Raw genomic sequence first — 21,412 nt, 5'->3', positions numbered from 1 at the left:
TCCAAAAAAAAAAAAACAAAAAACTAGAAATACTATTTTTTTCTCTGAAACAATCAACTTTTCAACATATTTACATATGAGTAAAACTTGTAACAGTTGTTATTATTATTTATATTAAAAAACCATCTCGGTGTTCTACAACTTGTAACTATGATTACGAAATATCAATTAGGCTTTACGTTAAACGGTATTTACATAAACGTTCTAAATTGCTATTCCATTTACTTTGATCTCTATTTCATTAAATTGTACACAATCGAACAATGGACCTACCAATTGACGCTATTTTATGTTCTTTGACCGTTATCAAATTCTTGGTGAGCCTTAGCTAAAAGACCATCGGTTTAAAAGTAAATAACAAAAAATTACAATTATGAAAGTAATGTTACATAAATTAATGTACTAAAACTAAATACAACAATGCAACTAATAATATCAACTTCAAATGGCGTTGCGTTTTTTTATACCTTGCATTACTTAGTGGAGCTGATAAAATTAATTTAAAACGGCAAATTCAAAATGTCTTTATTTCATAGGCAAACAAATAATAATTGAAATCGTTTACACCACTCATTCGTAGGGCACATTCCCTTCATCAAAATCTAAGAGTTGCTCTTTGGAAATAGATATTTCTCCACATTCAACGTTTAAAATATTAATGTCATATGCAGAACTAACCTGAAAGAGTTAAAGGCGTCACACCCATGCTTTTTTGTCATTCGAGCACGCATGCAGAAGTTGTAAATAAATAACCTTTCGTAATCGATGGTCAAATACAAGGGCAAACTAATAATTTGATCATTTTCACTTTTTTGTGGGAAATGCTTCATTTCATTATAATGTATAAGGTAGCGTTAAATCAAAATCAAACATGTTTAAGGGAACCTCGAAATACAAGGAAATCTTGAAAATATACCGATTGAAAGTTTGGAAGCCTGTCCTGTAAAATTGTGATTTTGCGCTTTGGCCCACTAACCATACATAGGACCCATTGATATATTGAGTTCTTAGGTTTTCGCGATTGTTATAAGTAGGTCAGTGGTGTCCATGGGACCTGCAAAGGGTCCGAGACGTTGGTTTGTTTGAAAAAACAAATATAGACGATTTAGATCTGAAAAAAATAAACAGTTTCGTTTCCTTGTAATCTTTCGTATATTTTTTTGTTTCAATATCATTTTAAATGATGGTATGTTTTTAATATCAACAGTAGAGCTAGCACGACTTGCGCGAGAGCCACATAGAGCGAGCTTTAACGTCGCTCTCGCGTAAGGGAGATGCCACACGGGCGTTGCGTCGGAGTTGCGTGTCGTCATGTTGAAATAGTGGCATCTCCCTTAATCGGGTCCTGCCTTGCTACCCTACAGATTCTTATTATCTTATTATATAAGCATATACGAGTACATTTCCTTTTATATTAATGTGATTTTGTGATGACGGCTGGCAAAGAACATAATAATAATATTTCAATTGTTCTTAACATTTTTTTTCTTAATTATCAAAATTCACTAATATTTCGTAGGTACTGCTCAAGTAAACACTGTGTTAGTATAATTATATACGTAACAGTCAATTGTATAATAATATCTCTTTCTACTTCCAGATAGAGATTTTAGGAATAGGAATAGATTTAGAGACTTATAAAACGAACTTTGACGTCTAACGACTAAGCAAAAATGGCATACTAAGCAAGGTTTTACACTAAGCATACTAAGTATTTACAAAACCAACTTTGCCTAAGTTTAAGCAAGAAATTAAATTAAACTTTGATTTTACTTTGTAATCATAATTTTTTACTTAAAGTTAGTCCAACTTCATTTAATAAATACGAAAAGCTTGCTTTAGCTCGCCATTTTTGCTGAGTCAAGTCAAATTTCAGTTCATTGTATAAATCACAGCCGTAGAAATGTAATATATGTACATATATTTACGAATTCTTACATGCTGAAGTAATAGGAACTCTCGAAGAAGAGAATTAGAGACGATATTTCTTTAAATTATTTGATTATGAATGATACAAATTGAAAACAATTTATTACACTTTAAATTGCGGTTTAAGTACTCAAAAGAAACCGCAGTAATTGAATGTCGTATAATCGGCAACCGTCGGCAAATTGTCCATCTTTTATTCATCTCGCCAATCAACTGTAAGGGCCATCCAGAGGCGTTATTCTCAAATATGATCTCCCTTTTTATCGTATCCATAACTCGCTTTATTAGAAAGGGAACGAACGACTGTATTTCCTTAGTTAACCAATGCACTAATTTATTATTTCGACATTTAACATTTGAATTGATATTTGAATTTCATATTTGGATTTGAAGTAACAGGTATATAGAAAAAAAAATATATATACATTTTTTACGTATCGCAGTCAATTTATCAGCTTTCTGTTCGTTCGTCAATTCGAACATTTTATTGTGTCTATTGATATAAAAATGTATATTCATGTTCCAAAAATAGAAACGGAGACGTTTGGAAGCAAAAAAATATTTAGAAAGGAACGGCAGCAATGAATTTAGACGGCACTCCTTTCCCATGGAATAACATCTTTTTGGAGTGAAAGTAAGATCATAGTTTGTGTTAAAACATCAAACATTGTTGTAAAACTTTTGTTGGGTACTGGGCTTTGTGGTCCTATTTATCCTATTACATAGTTATCTAATAAATTTCGGAAATGGCTAATGTCAAACCTACCTAGTGAACCATTTTTTCTTTTTAAGAAAAAGCTAGAAAAACAAAATTTTGTTTGACGCCAGCTTTAGCTGGTGCCACAAAAGTACCCTTTTTAAATCAATGTTATTTTCCCAAAAATGTTACTTTTGAACACGTTCATATCATTATTGAGGATGCGAAATTGTGATCTCCTGACGTCAAAGCCTGACTGACGTACACTAGCCTCGCTTTTTTACCGACTTTCAAAAATGGAGGAAGTTCTCAATTCGCTGTATTTTTTTGTGTATGTATGTTACGCGATTTTGGTGATTCTTTTTTTGGAAAGAGTGTACCTCAATATTGGCCGCATTTAAATTTCAAGAAAATGTTTGACCGCTAAGGGTATCTAATTAGGGGATAAATCAGATTTATTGGATTTCAACCACTTTCCGTCAACCGTTTTCAATAAAACTTGGCAAATCGATGTAATTCCACAAACTTTTGAAGTTGGTTTATTTTTTTTTTATAAAAATGATATAATTTTGCATAATGAGTTTATAAGGAAATTGGAAAAAATTGAGTTCCTTCTACACATTGTTTTCATATCTAAATTGGTTTTCATATCTAGGACTCCACGATTCAGGCTTGCCTAGTGTGGGCACCGTGGTAAACATAAAATTGTGGTAAACATTCTCTGTCAAATAAATTTTGTTTTGCATTTTATTTCTATTTATATTTATTTGCAAGTAGATCTGTGATCAGACAGAATCTATTACCAGTGGTTTGTCGAACTATTTGTTGCGGTCGCAATCGGATTTCATTTTACTGTGCACCTTCGATAGTATCGACAGACCTCTGCCGCAACGCAGAGGTGACAAACTTGTTGTGTACTTCGAAAATATTCAACCTAAAGTAGTTTTTTCCATAAACGATGCTAACGAAATTCACTGTGACCTGTAGGGTCATATGGAATTTCTCAACTGCACTGATAAAGTTGTTTTGTTGACAGCTAGCCACATTTTCGTCATTTCCACATTTTTGGGATATCTACAACCGCCTACTGTTGGGATTTCAATCGTCAGTGGGATTGACAGTGGGAATGAAAGTGTCATGGCCATTTTCGATTCAGGAAAAAATCTCGGTATTGATGTGTACATGGCCACTTCTATGGTTTGTATTCATTTTGTATTGGATTGATTTTGCTTACAAAACAGAACATAACTAATTAACCATTTTTCAACCAGCAGTGACACTCCTTGTCAAAGAGTTCGTCCAGGGAAATCCTGCTACCATACCTATTTCTGCCGTCAAGTATAATGTGACCATTACTGCGTTCTGACTTTGGAAAGCAAGGCACATGGGACTTGTCTATTTTGTCTCCGGGTGACGGGCGTAGTGACAGTGCCCCTCAGATCTTTGCAATTTAAAGCTCCTAGTGGCACTGCAACTGTTATATGCAGGCGTGTCGCGTACCACCAGGCGCACGACTTGTTCGTGCCGTCTGCATAAAAAAATTGTAGAATCGATATTAATAATCTCAGTACAGAGGACTAAAAAAACCGACCTCAAAAGATCGTGGAATTCATGTATTTGCCAAGTTTTGTTGAAATCGCGTTACCGGAAAGTGCGCGAAACCGGAACCTTCCCCTAGTTTGTCACTTTTTTGAAGTCGGTTAATTATTATTAACCGACTTCAAAAAAGTAGTTTTTGTTTTCTAAACGATGTATTGATATTGATTAAACAAAACGACTTTGTTATGTCGTACCACGTGTTGTATACGAACCCGATTTGCCGCTTTCAGATGTATCCAAAAGCGTAAATTTTTTTTATATTGACATATAAAAAAGATGCCTTATTACGGTCCCGAAGGACGAAAAATTTACCATATTTTACTACGTTATTGCGAAGTTTTATAATAGTCACCTGTTTCCAAAAATATTTCATGTTGATATTTTGTCATTTTCAAATGATATAATGATTAGTATTTTAAGAATTTGATCTCGTTTTTGTTTGATAATTTTTATTGCGTTCTTAACCACTACGGGCTATGGCAGAATGTCAGGGCAATCTATCTATTATCTAATTCCCTGTAACGGATTTATAGATTAGACTTTTTTTTATGTTATATGGCTCTAGAATACTTTGTGCCAACTTCAAGTCAAGGGTATAGATTAGTTTAGAAAAAACGAATATTTGACATGTTCATTTTATTATTAAATTGTATTTTTTAAATAAAATTACAATAAAAAAAATATAATTACGGTTTTTTTATGCTACTTTGTTTTATAAGTATTTACAATACTTTACTCTAATTTCAAATTATTTTAACTAAGTATATTGCTGCCTTCTTTTAATTCTACCAAAAAAGCAGAATGAAAACGACAGCGTAATCTGAAATGTATTATAATCTCGTTTTATAAAGAGCATTTATTGGAACGAGATCTTCAAAAACAATCATGTGCTAAACGAATTCTCTCGATTACATTTGAAATAAAAGTTCTAGCTGTAATGTAATTTGAAAAAACGTGACGTGTAACTCTACACCCCATCCTGGGGCTGATTGGCTGTCTGAAAACAAATCACGATATACAAAACGACCCGGGGCACTTCACCGTTGTCGTATTCTATTGTTTGTCTCCATTACAGGCCTGATTAAACCTGCGATACAGCTAGATGGAGTTGAGGGAGCTGTGTAGGGACATCATTCTGTTTGTTTTTTTTCGTGTATACTAAACGATGGGAATTTGGTCTCATTACTATGTCACTATATTTTATGTGCTAGATGCTCATGTGCCAGAAACTTTACAATTTTCCATATTGTATTCACTTTCCCTTGGGAGCATGTACACAGTTTACGTATAATAATGTGTACTTGTCCGAAAAATTTTTTAGTATATTTATTAAAAAAATTTGAAATATACGAGAAAATAATAAATAATAAAAAAAAAATAAATAAAAAAAATACAAAACAACATGATACAACATTATGTACAATTCTATGTACAGTTCTTTTTATGCTGAACTAGCCCTTGACTTTATAGATCGATACCTCCATTAAACACTACGCCAACTTCATTTTGGACCTATTTTGTATATTGGGTAATTTTTTTCACAAAATTCGTACTATTGTTTTTTTCGGATTTTGTTTTTTTCTTTATTTTTTTTTCACAAAATTCGGGGAGCTTAATATTAGTAAATAAATATGGCTGTTTACAAAAATAACCGAAAATTACCAAGAAAATAAAGTTGGCCTAGTGTTCATTGGAGGTATCGAGATATTCTTCCTGGACTGGAGAATTGTTGCTCGTGTAGGTACAGTGAGAACAAATCAAACATTGATATTTTTGGTCGAAAGTTACTTGATGTGCTTAAAAGTCAAGTTTTTGGGATCTTGACTGTACCTATACTTAGTAAAAATCCTTTACCACCTCAGGCTATATAGTATAAACGTATTACCCACGATTCTTTTATGGAAATCGTTCCAAGTCATCCTCAAACCCCGCACCTTTTTGGGATCTAGCTAATCCAGGTGGAGGAACGATTCCGTTGCCTCAGGCTGGCTGCATAATGGAACAACCCCTTAATCTCGGGGACAATGCAGTCTGCGCGCGACGTTTCACATACAATAGACCTATAGCGAATGGGGGAAACGCGAATGCGACTGTCAAGACGTCTTTCGTATGAATTGCCGTGCACTTGATTTTTTAAGAATATTTTTTTTTACCTACTTCAACCACAGATTTTAATATAAGGATACTTCGGGGAAATAAAGTCGTCAAAGCCCAACTGAAAAGTTTACACGGCGATTGAAAAACTACATTTATTAACGGTTCGGTTCATATTTTGTGGATATTCTTAGAATTCGCACGAAGCATTACGCTTCCACATTGATATTGCGGACGATTATGAAATGGAATTCCCTGCTTTTCATCATTTTTCGGCATTTTCAAGCCGAGAGTGAATAGGCATTATTTAGGTGTGCATGCTACATCGTCGACCTCCGTCACATTCTGTCAAGTGAGATGGAGATCAAATGCGCAATTATTTCTTTATATGCAGAGTTATTTTTAAAATACGATCAATCTCGCATGATTATATTACTAACACTATAAACAACAACTTTTCTATTATGACTTTAATTATTTATCAAATTTTGCTTTCATACAAAAAGAAATAGATCGCTCTAAACGGCAATAAATCTGTGCTGGCGCGGAGGACGCTTGCGCGTTTGAACTTTTTCTATCAAATACATATCTAAAATGTGTCAGAGAAAACTTAAAAGTTACAATATTTTTCTCAGGTCTCAGGACAACCCCCCTCGCTCTCTCGTTAGGTACCAGTTATCTTTTCCTTCCTTCAATTCCGGTTTTTATTCACTGTTCATGCGGTCACACTTTGGAACGCACTTCCTATTTCTGTTCATGAAAGTACATCATTAGCTACTTTTAAATTGAGAGTTAAGGAGCATTGTTTATCTACTGTTCCATCCATTTTATAGGTATTATGTTTTGAAATATGTATTTATCTAAGCTTTTATCTAGTTTATAATACTTTAGTGTTATTAATATTGTATCACATGTTTTTGTTTTTAGTGCATGTAAGACCGTTGTTATTCCGCGTTTGTCCTGTATTTAGGTCTGCCGGAAGAAATTTCTTATAGAAATAAGCAGTATCTTCTGTTTGTGTTTTCCTTTTATTAAATGTATTCTGTGCTTTTGTTCTTTTATTCCAGAGCAATAAATAGTAAATAAAAAGTTTATTTTGATAAATATATACTCCCGGACACGTAAGTGGAGCGAACTCGCATTTTTGTCGTAAAGGGCTAGAATACAAAAATAGTGATATCACCGAAGAAAAAGTTTTCCCCCAGTTTTGCAAATCCAAATTCCCAACAAGGACTTATGGAAAAGAAAAAAATATACTAGTTTGAAATTTGCCTAAGTTTTTGATCATTCAAACATTGTTTTAGCTTAGGGCACTTAATACTGAAAATGCGTGGTGGCTCGAATTATGTGTCCGGAAGCGTATTATGCGTTGTAAAAAGTCGTGGAACTAAAGTTGTTGTTTATAATGTTAGTAATAGGTGTAGGTCTTTCCAGGTTGTTAGTATTTTATAAAGAACCATGTATATGTATGTTATATTATACAAACTGCCTCCGTGGTTGAACGGTTACCATGCCGGACTGCCACGCAGAGGTCCCAGGTTCGATTCCCGGGCCGGGAGAAATGTTTGTATGGCCTACATTTATTTCTCTCGTGAGTTTGGGTGTAATCTATGTGTGTGTCCATGGCACCCGCGACACAGGGTTTCCCTAGTGCGGGTCTATGTTGAGTGTGTGCGTTATTTGTTTGTTTATTTATTTATTTATGCCAACTAATTTCAGTCGATCGGACAAGTGGGAATTTTTAAAATTTTTAATTTTTTTTTTATTTATAATAATCAAGTAACGGGACCAACAAGTGCGCCTGATGGTAAGCTACACACCTATCCATAACAGTTGCAGTGCCACTCAGAGTTTTCAATTGCCACTGCGCCCGTGACCCTAAGACAAGTCCCACGTGCCTGTAATTTCACCAGCACCCTTACCTTTCGAAACTGGAACTCAGTAATGCTAAATATATGTTAGCGGTGTTTTGATACCGCTTTGGACGACTCGTTTTTTTGTTATTAATATTGTAATTTATTTACATAATAATGGCACACTGAGTAAAATCCTTAAATTAGTGTTAGTCAAATATTACTTTTTATAGTAAAAAATCTGGTTATTGATGTCAGTTGTGGCCTTTTAGGCTGCAAGTATATTCAACAATTATTGAGGTATATTTCTACAAAAAAAAAGACTGCTTTTTTTTTCCTCAATCCGAATTTGTATGTAACTCAATTTTCAAAAAAAATGTTAGTTGTGCCTTTTTTCATTCCGAAGGCAGCACTATCCGTTTCACTGCTGGACACAGGTTTCCGCAGAGAATTTAGGGCACAATTCGCCTTACAGAGCCCAATGCCGCCCGCATCGAAGACCTCATTATCTTATATACCGAGCACCCCAAACATTCTACGTTAAATTCATTATAGTAAGCCAGAACAGCTAGACGCGAGAGAGTCGTGATATGTGAACAGGCTACATGCGTGTGTCGTCCAGCAATAAATAAAACGTTACGACATGATGGGAACGAGCCCTAAGGGCTTTAATGTCCCCGTACAATTAACCAGTCCAAGGAGAATAGTTCGTTCTGTTTGTCTATAGCTTGCTACTAGGTCCAGTCACTCAACTTTACCTGAATTTTTAAATTAATCACTGTACAAGGCTTCATGCAATTGATTAGGAGGAACAGAATAAACTGTTTTTATCTAATGAATGAGCATTGTATACGCTTTCATAAGAAGGTTCCTGTTTATGTTGGAAGGTTGCCATTTGTTAGGGTTCCATCTATTGTGAAACAAAGAGTGTTTACAATAAACATATTGCTTCTGTCCAGATGACAAAAATCCATCAGACCACTATCAGGTTGCTTCTGACTAAATTTTGTAGAGTGTTTAAGGTTGAGCCCCAAAATTGACGTTTTGTCGTATTTGTATTGTTTTTGGCTATGTTGAGTGTGTGCGTTGTTGTTATTATTTCTGTCGCCAAGCAGTAATGTGAGCATTACTGCGTTCCAGTTTTGAAGGGTGAGGGTGCTGATGAAGTTACAAGCACTAGACATTTAAAGCTCTGAGCGGCACTGCAACTGCGTAGTGGCATTAAAAAAAAATAGTGAACTTTGTCAATAGATCAGTATCATCAACCCATTTATAGGTCCCTGGTATTGCTGGGCATGGATCTCCTTTCTGGCGATGCTACTACCTAGAACACCCAGACTCGAAGCTCGCTCGTATAGATATCTCGTGCTTTATTTCGCTCTCGCGCTGGTCGCACCCTGTCGTGCTAGCCCTACAGGTTGTATAGAAGTTGACAAGTAACAAAATAAGTTTCACTGTGTCCATGGCATATATCGACTGTGAACTGGCAACCGGTACTATCTCAATTTTCTAAAGAGATCACGTTTTAATATCATTTTATACTATTTCATACTCCGCAACGTTACAAGAAATTCCATCTCAGATACATTTAACATACAGGCGTGTAACTTACCATCAGGCGCACGACTTGTTCGTCCCGTCACTTGATATTATAAAAAAAACATTTAATTCTGGCGCCAGAATCGACTTCATTCAACTTGTACTACTAACAGATGCTATATAAATGACGCAAACGATTCATTTCTTCATCCTGTAAAATTGTCAGAATTGAGATAATGCCGGTTGCCAGTTCACAGTCGGTATAAGAAATAATAAAATCGTTTATTTATCTAGTAACATAACATGTAGTAATCTCACTACAGAGTACTAAAAAACCGACCTCAAAAGTTCATGATACCTCAATATTCATCCCCTAGTTTGCCATCCTTAGGGGTGGAATATTTTCTTCAAATTTAAATGGGACCACATCTGAGGTACCCTTTTTCCAACAAAAAAAGGATCATCAAAACCGGTTAACAAATCGCGAAACATACCTACTTACATACAAAAAAATACAGTCGAATTGTGAACTTCCTTTTTTTGGAGTCGGTTAAAAATAAATATAAGCTCTGGACAGTGTTTAGTAACAATAATAGTGGTGTGAGATAAGGTCTGTAGCTGAGCACAACGCCGCTGATCTTCTGCTACAGCCTCGCATGTTCATAAAAAGAAGAACAACTAACACACATTATAATTCTAGTTCTAAGATTTCAAGCCAATTATTAAATATTTACCACACACATGAATCGTTAGATAGATTTTTTTCGTTACTATTACACACAGAGTACTATCCAAAGTCTACAATGCCTACCTTCAAGGACTAACTGTTGTAAACTAGGCAAATTTTTCAGGTATACGAATATTTGGCCTAGCATTACAACATCCTGAGCAGGAAGGTCGTAGCAATCTCGTTCTATCAATGAGTTATATTGATTTATAAATAATAATAACTTTTCGTAAAAAGAAAACCGGCCTCAAAAACTAGCCCCACTTTCGGTGTGTTCGTTGCCGGTTCAGCGATAAGTAAAACAAATGAGTCCAAACACTAGTACTGTACATTGTTGAGAAGTTCATCTCATCTGTCTGCCATTTACATCGTCAGCTCCACTCTAGGTGGCATAGTTGTAAAACAGCTTTGAAAAATTTGATGATATCAATTAACTCTGATGAAACATAGAAAATATTCCACCCTTGATTTACACATATTATTATTATTGTTATTATTATCTAGAGAACACCCTAATTAGTGATGTTAGATATAGTATGTGCTGTTATTATTATTTGTACTATTATTACCTCATGAAAAATTATGTCACTATACAAACTCTTCAATTTGTTATAGTTTTCAGTACATTATAGCAACTAATTAAGGTTTATTTCTGTATACTAAAGAATATTGGAACAGCGGGCCTTCCTGACACAGGTAGATGATACCTACTAGGAAGATCCAGTTGTAAACTCATTTAACTTTTCAGACAAATAAATAAAAACTATTTTCATTTCATTTCATTGGAATTGCACTACATTTATGTGCCAAGTTTTATTAAAATCGATTAACGTTAAATGGGTGAAATTCAGTAAACTTGATCCCCTACTTTGCCACCCTTAAAATATCTTCTTCCAATTTTATACCTTTTCGATAAAACAGAATAGTCGAAATCAGTTCATCGGAGTAATTCCGTAACAAACACACAAAAGAAATGCAGTAATTGCGAACCTCATGCTTTTTTTTTAAGTCGGTTAAAAAGGTAGAGATACGACTTATCAAGAAACTAAGTAGGGTGCTACCACGCAGGTGTTGGTAAAAAGGTCCCCATATGAGGATTGGAAACGGTCACGTGCACTCAATTTCCTGAAGGGAAGGCGAATTGTCAGCGGGGCGACCCACGAGCGGACACGCGTCTGATTGGATGCGCCCATTTGTAAAACTGCTTTATTTGAATTTGGAAAGAGATGTTTCGTATCAATATTGTTTTCCCCTTTTTTTTTTGCTTTTACTACGTGCTCAATTTTAAGTGCTTTTTTTAATTCGTAAATCTAATGGAAATGAAATAATTTTCATTAGAGGAACTTTAAATAAATGGTGTTTGGCACCTAGACAGCGTTTTGTGCTTATGTTATTGTTCGAATGCAACGAAGTGGTGTGTTTTTAATTGAATTGTTTTTACAGATGCTTGTTGCTCGATTTGCGTTAATTGCATTCAGTTGTATTTTTATTTCAATCACAGAGTCATTTTGAGCTAACGTTCGTTTCAATTTAATAAAAGTAACTTACTTTTGGTGAATATTAATGTATGTTTCTATCTATGATAGAATATAAAATTCTACACAATATTGAAAATCGAATTCCATCGTTCCCGCCAAAAATTCCGATTCGTCGATTTGTTCTGAACGTATTTGAATTTGGAATTTTTATATAATAGAATTTTCATGTATACCGTTCGACTGCGGTCAACTTGCGAAGCAAAAATTTCACTTGACTGAACACTACGCATCCGATAGACCGACTGGCGCAATCCTGTCATCCGGCAGGTGCTTTATTTTTTTCCATCCTTTAAGGGTGCCACCCGCGACACATTCCGTCTTGCATTCTATCAAATCATTTTTTTTTTTTTAAATTTTCGGAAGCAAATGTAGACAATGACACATTGGCAACTACGAAGTTCGATCCAAGTTACACCTTTTAATATGGCCTTCTGGTACTTACACAGTTGAATTATTTTATACTACTTTATCAATGTTACACATTATAATAGTTTCAGAGACTAGCTCTTGTACCACATATTAATGAACTTGCGCATTCAAGGAGCGCTCCATTAACGATATTAGAGCTGGTTACAGGCAAATTATGTTTAGTTATCTTTGTATGCACGCGGTACACACAAATTAGGTTTGTTATTATACGAGTCCCTATAATAAATAAAGAATTTACCTGTGCCGGATTCAGTAAAATGTGGAAGGGGGTCGCAAATTGCGGTTCCTGTAAACACGTATTTTTTTTATTTCAAATAATTTTAATGCAACATATACACATTATATTATGTATTCATGTACACTGAACTGTTACAGCTACTTTGATCTATTGCTATTTTCATTACGCCGTACAGCGACACAATATTGTGCACACGGAATAAAACAAAGTACCTTTACTGTCCACTTGTTCGCTTCCAGATTTAATATTCCAATTTTTCCTTACAAAGTGCTTATTTGCGTCAGTCCAGAAACATTGGTGGCAGTCGTCGGCTCTTCGGCCAAATAAATTACCTTCCTTCCCTTTGCGAATTTGATTCTTTTGATCATTTCTAAATCAATTTCGTCGCCCCTACCACGAGAGTTGTGTGGACTTGTTAAAATATTGGAAAATGTAAAACTTTTTCACTATGAGAAAGACCTTTCCAGATTGCCACGTTTTGTTTCAAGTCAATCCGAAAATTGATTATTAAACGGTTCTACGTAAGAGCTATTGGTACACACGCCAGCACATCTTGTTTCGTTGCACTGGAGGCGATTTTCGAACAAAAATGTGTAGTCTGGTGTGCCGTTGTCCATACTTTCAATTTTCTTTTTAAAAAGTGATTAAGCAACATTAAATGAAGAATTGCAAATTCACGTGTATTTTTACGCAACGAAACCCGGGGTATTACGTTAAAGGCCGCTTAACGTAGGTAACGTTAGTGGGGCTAATTCGTCAAAGGGTGGTCGCCCTTTGTGCCGGCTTATGGTAATCAACGCGGAGTAGTAAGGATTTGATTCGCACGCGTGCCGAATATAATAACATTTATCAACTAACCAAATTTAATCATAATGAACAATAACTTACGAGTATGAATATTCAATCACTTTTAAGGTCGATATTAGTTTGAACGGAAATAATTCAAGTACATTTATTTCTTTGTGATTCACAGTTTTAAAAAGCGTTACAAGAATGCATTTTGAACCGCTCTGATACGCCTTGCGGCAAAGTTTCGTAAATTTTCTATTTTTTAAATTTTCTAAGGAAGTTATGACACGGAATTACTTTGGAGTTACAAGAGCGAAATCACGTCGGCGTTCGGAGGTGAAGCGCTCTAATTGTATGGATGTAAGTACGTAGTAGCAGTAGAGCTCATTGTGAAAGAGTGCGTACCGGGAAGTATTGCCACCTTATCTATTTCTGCCGCCAAGCAGTACTGTCAGCATTACTGTGTTCCGGTTTTGAAGGATAAGGGTGGTGGTGAAATTACAGGCACATGGGAGTTGTCAACTCATGTCTCAGGGTGACGGGCGAGGTGGCAGTGCCGCTCAGATCTAAAGATTGCGATTTAAAGCTCTGTGTGGCACTGCAACTGTTATGCACATGTTTGTAGCTCCTATCCTATCAAGCGCACGACATGTTCGTCAGGTCACTTAATATTATAAATAAAATAAAATCTGCTTATTGAAAATTTGAAAAAAAAAAATCAAATTTGATTATTTGAATCAATTATACAGTAATGACATACAGTAAAAAATAAAACACAATGTGACAAAAATGTTTAGACAATAGTAGCCTCTACACGGGAGGAGTGGATTTATTTTTAAATATAATTTTGACCCTTACTGCTGTCTGTGAAACTCGAAGCGGATTTATCTAAAACTAAGCCCACAGTTGCAACATCACAGGACAACACAATAACAACAGACAAAGCATAGCCTAATAAAACAGGGTTGTTAATAAACTTTTTTGGTACATTAATGAATTAATGCAAGCAGTGTAGTTATAGACAGGGGTTATATAAGAAATTAAAAATAAAATAGATAAAATAATGAACTGGAAAAAACAAAAAAAGGTAAACATTTTAATTGGTTTATCGCCAAAAATTTTTTTTTAATTTTAAAAGGACATTGGACATCACGAGGATGCACTTTATGTTAGTTGGATTAGGGACATCTTGATGGAGTAAATCGTAGAGAGAAACGTTCAGATTTGGGCAGTTAAAAAGGATAAGAAAGTTAGCAAAGGAACGTTTTGACTAGAGGCCTCTTGCCAATGTCAATGTCACACTGAGACTGAGAACAGTGTGACTATTTGTAGCAGATTGCTGCCATTTGGGCAGGTTTAATTTTTATTCATTTTCATTTCGGCAGAACATGTTAACGTGGTATTAAATGTGGCAGAGTTTGACAGATTTGGGAATATACAACGAGTTCTTTCTTATTTTTGGGAATAAACTGAAAACTTGTTGTTTTCTGCTACTGCGAACAAACACTATGAAGCGAAATACAGGACAATGTTGTAAACATAACCTATATCAACTTTAAACCCCAGTTTCTATAGGTTGTACTCAATTAGCTTTTTTAATGCTAGTTATGATAATGAATCCCAAGTATTGATAGGTATCTTTAATGCACATCGTCAAAAACACTGGCTCACAAAATAAACGGGATATCGCCATCCTTCTTTGCCTTACTTTTACTATGTCAAACCTTCAAATAATAAATAAAAATGAAAGTCGCTATCAATTTCTTAGAGAGCATATACCTAATTTTAGTTCCTTTTATGCAATTTTAATTTTAAACGTGGCAGTAACGTTTTCACTTAGTGTATTCAGAAAATAAATTATATTACTTGAAATAGTGATTTCTACTCAGCTTACTTATATACAATTTTATATAGGATTCTTAGAATTATCAATAAAAAGTTAAATGTTCCTTTAGAGAACAACCAAAGCACATGTTTCGATTTGCGCTTATGAATGTTGCATGCTCTATTGCAGTGTTTATGCATATGATATGCTTTGACGTTGTGTTAAGGTGTATGACGCTCTGACGATCGCATACAATTTATTGTCCAAAGCAGAGGTGCGCGGTATCATCCGAACTCAAAGGACGCCGACAAAGAGCCGCCGCGGCGCGGTGCGGGCGGCATTAGCGGCCCCGTTTGATGCCTCCACCCTCTCCTAGGGCTGCCAGCTGTTTCCCTGACCTAGGTTATCATAGTTAAAACTCCAGTTGTTTCTTTGTTGCTTCTTTTTAAGGACATAATATGGTCAGAATTTTTTGTCCTCGTCTTTAATCGTACTTAGCGACAACTATTTATTTTGTATATAAAAGGCGTCTTGCGGCTGTGGAACGCGGAGGAAAAATACTTGAAACATTAGATAGAATGTGTTGCTTAATGGAGACATTGTTTTATTTTTTAAAGTAATAAACACTGCGTCCAAAGATTTCTGAAATTTATTTCCCTCACTTGGGATCGACTAACCAAATGTGAAAAAAAAAGTCCCATATTTTTTTGTTGCCGGACGAAAGGGGCAATTATAAGCGTTCATTCCTTATAAGTAACAGCGTCTTACGGAAAGCAACATGTTTAATAATGTTTTTCAATAAATTTAATAATATTCACTTTCGAAAAAAAAACACTGAGATGTTATGAAAGTGGAATTTTCAATTTATTTGGCGGTAAGCAACCCTATCGCTCCCCCCAGTATCCTGAAAGCTCAAAGTGAGTGTGTTACTCTTTAACCTGCGCGATTCGCGACCGGCTAAACTTACCACTCCGCTAAATAAAGTTAAAAGGCTCCTCCAGCGTTGTCTCGACTCGCCTTTGATGTATGGTGAGAACATCCTCCCCCCGCCCGCTGCAAACTGTTTACCGCAACCTCTAACTAAATGCCTTTTCCGATTGGGTATGGTATAACCCCCTACGATTGATTACTGTGTTAGGTAGTGCTAAAGGAATTTCTCAGGAAGCTTTCCATCAAAGCGGACCCCTTTGACGACGGATTTCTAATACCGGGAAACCCTTATCATTTTGATCTCCTGTTACTAGTGGTTACGTTATTGGGAGATGTTGGATTCATTGTGATCTAATAAGCTTTTGAACTGGACGTAGGTTTTTGGAGAGTGACTGACGAAAATATACAAGGCCAACAATACGTACAACCACATTTCTGGAACTTATCGTATTCAATAGCTAGTAGTAACTTTTGAATATAAGTAATGGAAATAAAACCTGATTATGAAATTGTTCACTTTTGACTATGAAAAAAAAAATTTAAAAGAAAAATTCGGACACATGTATCATACGTCAACTCTATCCTTCTTTTTCACACTTCATCGTTAAGAAACTGCCCCTTTACACTTCGTTTATAATCCTACACATTTATGTTCATAGTGCATTGAGTTATTATTCGTTAATACCTTTTTAATCATATTCCCTCATTACAATATTATAAACTCTGTTTGTGACTGGAATAATCTACGTAATAAATAGGTAAGCACACCTGGATCCGTCCCTTACATTCGGACCTTACTGAAATTTAATTAGCGTAATAACAGAGCACAGTTCCATTACCAATCAAAGGAAAGCGGAAAGTTTGTGTAGATCAAAGAGTCGTTTAGTGCGTGCCCAAGCTAATGACGCTTTAGGGACTTCACTCAATAGCTCTCTATATTGACAGTATCGATCAAATTTATAATGTATACTATATGTAAAACATTCGGTCACATTTGGAAGACGTAGGATTTCGTGAAATACACTTCCGGACACACAATTCGAGTATTTAGTGCCCTAAGCTTAAACAATGTTTGATTGATCAAAAACTATTATGCAATTTTGAAAATAGTATACGAAACGTCTTTTTCGTAAGCCCTTGTTGGTAATTTGGATTTGCAAAACCGGGGAAAACTTTTTCTTCGATTATAACACTATTTTTGTATTCTAGCCCTCTACGACAAAAATTAGAGGCGGCTCGAGTTATGTGTCCGAGAGAATATATTAATTTTTTTAAACGATTTTGTTCATTCTCAATTTTATGCGACTCTGCCTAAGTATAATCATACGAAAATGGATATAACATTACAAAATTACAGCTATTTTTTAATCATTAATAGACACACAAAATAGTTGCCACTCTAATCGATGTTACAATTTGAGGTTTTAATCTAGATAGAGGTACTGTGTAAACCAAACATAATTATGTACACGACATGACTATTCATCTCGTAAATAAATATATTAAAAAGTAAGCGTACACTTTCTTTAATGAATAATAATAAAAAGATTCACAAAAACTTAAATACTCGTGGAAATAGCAATATAAATGCAAATAATGATTAACAAGGAAACGAGGTGAAGTATTTTGGATATTATTACGAAATCTAAGTATAGATGTTATCGTAGAAAAGACCTCGAGATTCTGATGTTAGAACTCATTCCTCATAATTGATAGTTTAACGAAATTTTTCTTAATTATGTATTTACACGCGGCGCCAAATTTTTGTCCCTCATCATCATCCGCAGCCTAATTTCATCCACTGCTAGGTATAGGCCTCCCAAAGTTGGTTCCATCCACCACGGTCTTGTGCTAGCCGCATCGGCCTTCGTTTTGCCCCTAATTCGACCTTATTTTTAACCAATAAAATAATATTTATTTTTTGTTTTTAGATTTTACCGGCAGCAAGAAATAAACCAAGAACTACAAAAATGCAGCGGCTGTGAAGCTGCTACACAGGTGTGTAAATCTACTATACACAACAATTTTTTGAGTTGAATACAACACTATAAACGTTAAAAAGTACTTAAGTAATTGTTTTCATACAAAGTTACCGCCAAACGTTGCGAAGTTTCAATACAAAGAGCTTGTCGCCATCTGTATTTGATTTTTGATACTATGCAAATTAATGTCACGCGCTGACCTCGCTGTTCAAAGCGTCTTCGCTAGATGGCGTTGACACACAGCTGGTAATCACTTCATCATGGCGGCTTTGTGCTGTCAAATGTCATGTCATGTCAAACGTTGTTGCTCATGTATACAAATTCGAACGGTCCAAGCCCAAGCCAATTTAATTGTTTTTAAGAAACTTTTAAATTAATGTCTCGTGTCTTCCGCAATAACGGCATTCTACAATACTGTGATAAGTAAGCGTTTTAAGTTTCATTCGCTGTTTCTTTCATCATCGCTCTATAAACATGAATATTTCGCGTTTCAGTGTAGTGTTACGGGTAAATGATAATTTATTATGGTCAAAACTTCCTTAGCGATGTGTTATTAGTTCAGATTAGAGTTCATTGAGTAATAGAGTGGTGGGTAAGTAATGCTACATGTTCAGAAGTTTTACGCCGTCAGTTTTACGAGCTTTTGCCTTTGTTTACAAACTGTTTCCTGTCTAAGCGCTCGTCATTATCAGTCAAGTTTCAGTTAATTTGGTACTCGACATTGATTATTATCTTTATAAGGTCTACTAATACTCTTTGGTTGGCTTTAATTTGGGTTTTAAGCTACTTAAAACTTTTTGATATTCACATAGATCTAAATAAGAAATTTAAACTATACTTTGCTGTTTCTTTAACATGTTATATTTGTGTTAGTGTCATGGTCTATAGTTCCACCACACAGTCAAAAAAATGTATTAAGTCAAGAATTTAAAAGTAATTTTTATTGAGAGAATTTATTATTGGGGTGTGAGTTATTGATTTCATGGATAAACCCTTTCATAATAAGGAATCTCCATACTTTGTATAGCAAAACGTTCGAAATGTACCCCATTGTGTTGCACAGTTAGTCTCCGTCTGACTGCGAATCTTTCACTCGGACAACTGCCTCGGTGGCGAGCAGTCGCATTAGTCTCAATTCAAAGATTTCTATTAGCAAAAAATTAATAATAGATTCTGTCTATAATATTAATAAAATAATTCTATTAACTGGTGTCGTACCTCCAAAGTGCATTGTTTGCCTATTCACAATAAGCATGGTAAGGTCCATTATGTATTTTTTTGGCCCTTTTATAATTTTTTCTGTTACTTACTCATTCAACCATGAAGTTATGATTTAATTTGTTTTGACATGTGCATAATATAAATTTACTTATGTTTTATCCTGATTTTGGGGCAAAGATTTTAGCGGATCATAAAAAAAGATTTTTAATAATTTTATCTGCCATTGTGAGAAACATAGTGCTTTGTAAAAGAAGTTTATGGAATATGATATTACATTATTTGTTATTAATAAATTGATTGTGAGGTGTTTAGAGCCTTTAGTTGTAAGTTTCTATAGACTATTATTGAGTGGACGCTTCTTTTGGGACGCCGATCGATGATGGAAACTCTTGACTTTAGCACGCTGTTTCATTTTTTGTTGGCTATCCTTTTCCAATGTACAGAAGTCAAATATGAGGAGCGGGTATGATCCTTATTATGCTTAGTATTGATTTTTTTTACGGTGGCTTGGTGTTTTCATATTACGCAAGCGGTTTATGATGTGCAGACTCTGGAGTATGCTTGGGTTTTACGCACCCTTCTCAATTTAACTGTAGTATTATGGTATTGATTTCTGCCAAACAATGAGGCTTATATGATGAATTGATGCTAGAAGCTTTGTTCAGTGTATCTATAGTGTATTCAGAATATTTAATGTTCTTTATATATGTGAATTTTCATCCTTTGCCATTTGAGCGTTATACTTCTATTTTGTCTTTTATTCAACGTTGTGAATTGTTCTGTACAAGGTTCAACAAAGACTGGTTAAGGAGTGTTAAAGATTTGATATATTAATTAAATGGCAAGTTACTTTTCAGGTTCTTCAATTGTGTGCATTTAAAACAGAAATATTTTTACGTTTATACATACAGGTGGTGTCACGCCATGCAGCGCGCGGGTGGGAGAAGGGCCTGTGCGCCATGAGCCACACTCCTGTCGGCGGCCACCCGCAAGGTATCACTTCCTACAAATTGAGGGTTTTAGTATAGTATCACAATCTTGTTATGCTCTTGTATTGTGTTTGTTATTTTGAACATTATCGGTATTATTGGCATTGTTTTTATATAGTTGTTATTGATAATTTATTATTATTCATAATTGTTTTTGATAGTTTGTTTTTGTGTTGTGAGGAATTGGAGTGTTCTAATACAATTACTCTACCATGAAGTTGAAATATCCATGATCGCTAAATTTCACGTAATATTTCGTATTGAACGTTTAAAGTTTAAACTTTTCTTTTGGCACCAGTGGTGCCATACGAAATTTCCAAATATTTAAATACATTTTGTTTGTACTAGCTAGACATACAGTTTCGTTCTCTGATGCAGGTTGGGAGTACAAGCTTGCTGACAGGTCGTCGTTACCGCCGGCGTCTGGGGAGGAGAAGAGTAAATCTCAATCCAAACATGTGTTCACACAACCACATCTTCCTAAGTGAGTAAAGTCAGTTAAAACACGCGACGTGACACTTGGTATTGTGAGTTAAAAATTTCTTTACTTTGCACCCTCAGTGTAATATGGCCACATCTGCAATAATACAACTTTCCGGGAGACAGGTTTAAAGATTTTATGAGTGACATTAGGCCTCAACCTTTTAATAGCAATACAGCTCGTTGTGAAACAGTTCGTCCAGTGATGTACTGCCATTTTACCTATTTCTGCCGCCAAGCAATAATGTCAGCATTACAAGCACATGGAACTTGTCAATTTGTCTTAGGGTGACGGGCCCAGTAACTGTTATGGACAGGCATGTAGCTTACCGCCAGGCGCACGATTTGTTCATCCCGTAACTTAATATTATATTAAAAAAAATGTTTAAACAGGATAGCTCACATATACATCATTTGTTCATGTAGTTTGTATTATTTTTATTTATAATCAAAACCACTTTTGACTTATGAACACATGTAGCTTTATTATATCAAACGGTACGATTTTATTGGGAAATTTTACTTGAAATCTTCAAAGTTAGAACATATGTGC

General features: G+C 35.1%; 1 protein-coding gene across 3 annotated transcripts in view; it reads left to right on the top strand.

Annotated features, from left to right (window-relative positions):
* LOC113233815 (axin-like) overlaps window positions 1-21,412 on the top strand; it is a 119,717-nt gene that overhangs the window by 76,143 nt on the left and 22,162 nt on the right. For 2 of the 3 annotated variants that reach the window (XM_026469029.1, XM_026469027.1), the window contains exons 3-5: window positions 18,119-18,185; window positions 20,302-20,383; window positions 20,758-20,863. In XM_026469029.1, coding sequence (XP_026324814.1) covers window positions 20,350-20,383; window positions 20,758-20,863 — 140 coding nt within the window. In that variant the 5' untranslated portion in view covers window positions 18,119-18,185; window positions 20,302-20,349. Of the gene's footprint in view, window positions 1-18,118; window positions 18,186-18,500; window positions 18,593-20,301; window positions 20,384-20,757; window positions 20,864-21,412 lie in introns of those variants that run through there. The other variant, XM_026469028.1, reaches the window with a different exon arrangement.

The sequence above is a fragment of the Hyposmocoma kahamanoa genome, unplaced genomic scaffold (genome assembly GCF_003589595.1).
Source record: "Hyposmocoma kahamanoa isolate Upper Pololo Valley unplaced genomic scaffold, ASM358959v1 80, whole genome shotgun sequence".
NCBI lineage: Eukaryota > Metazoa > Arthropoda > Insecta > Lepidoptera > Cosmopterigidae > Hyposmocoma > Hyposmocoma kahamanoa.
The sequence above is the reverse complement of the archived record's forward strand: the minus strand, read 5'-3'. Positions and strand labels throughout refer to the sequence as shown.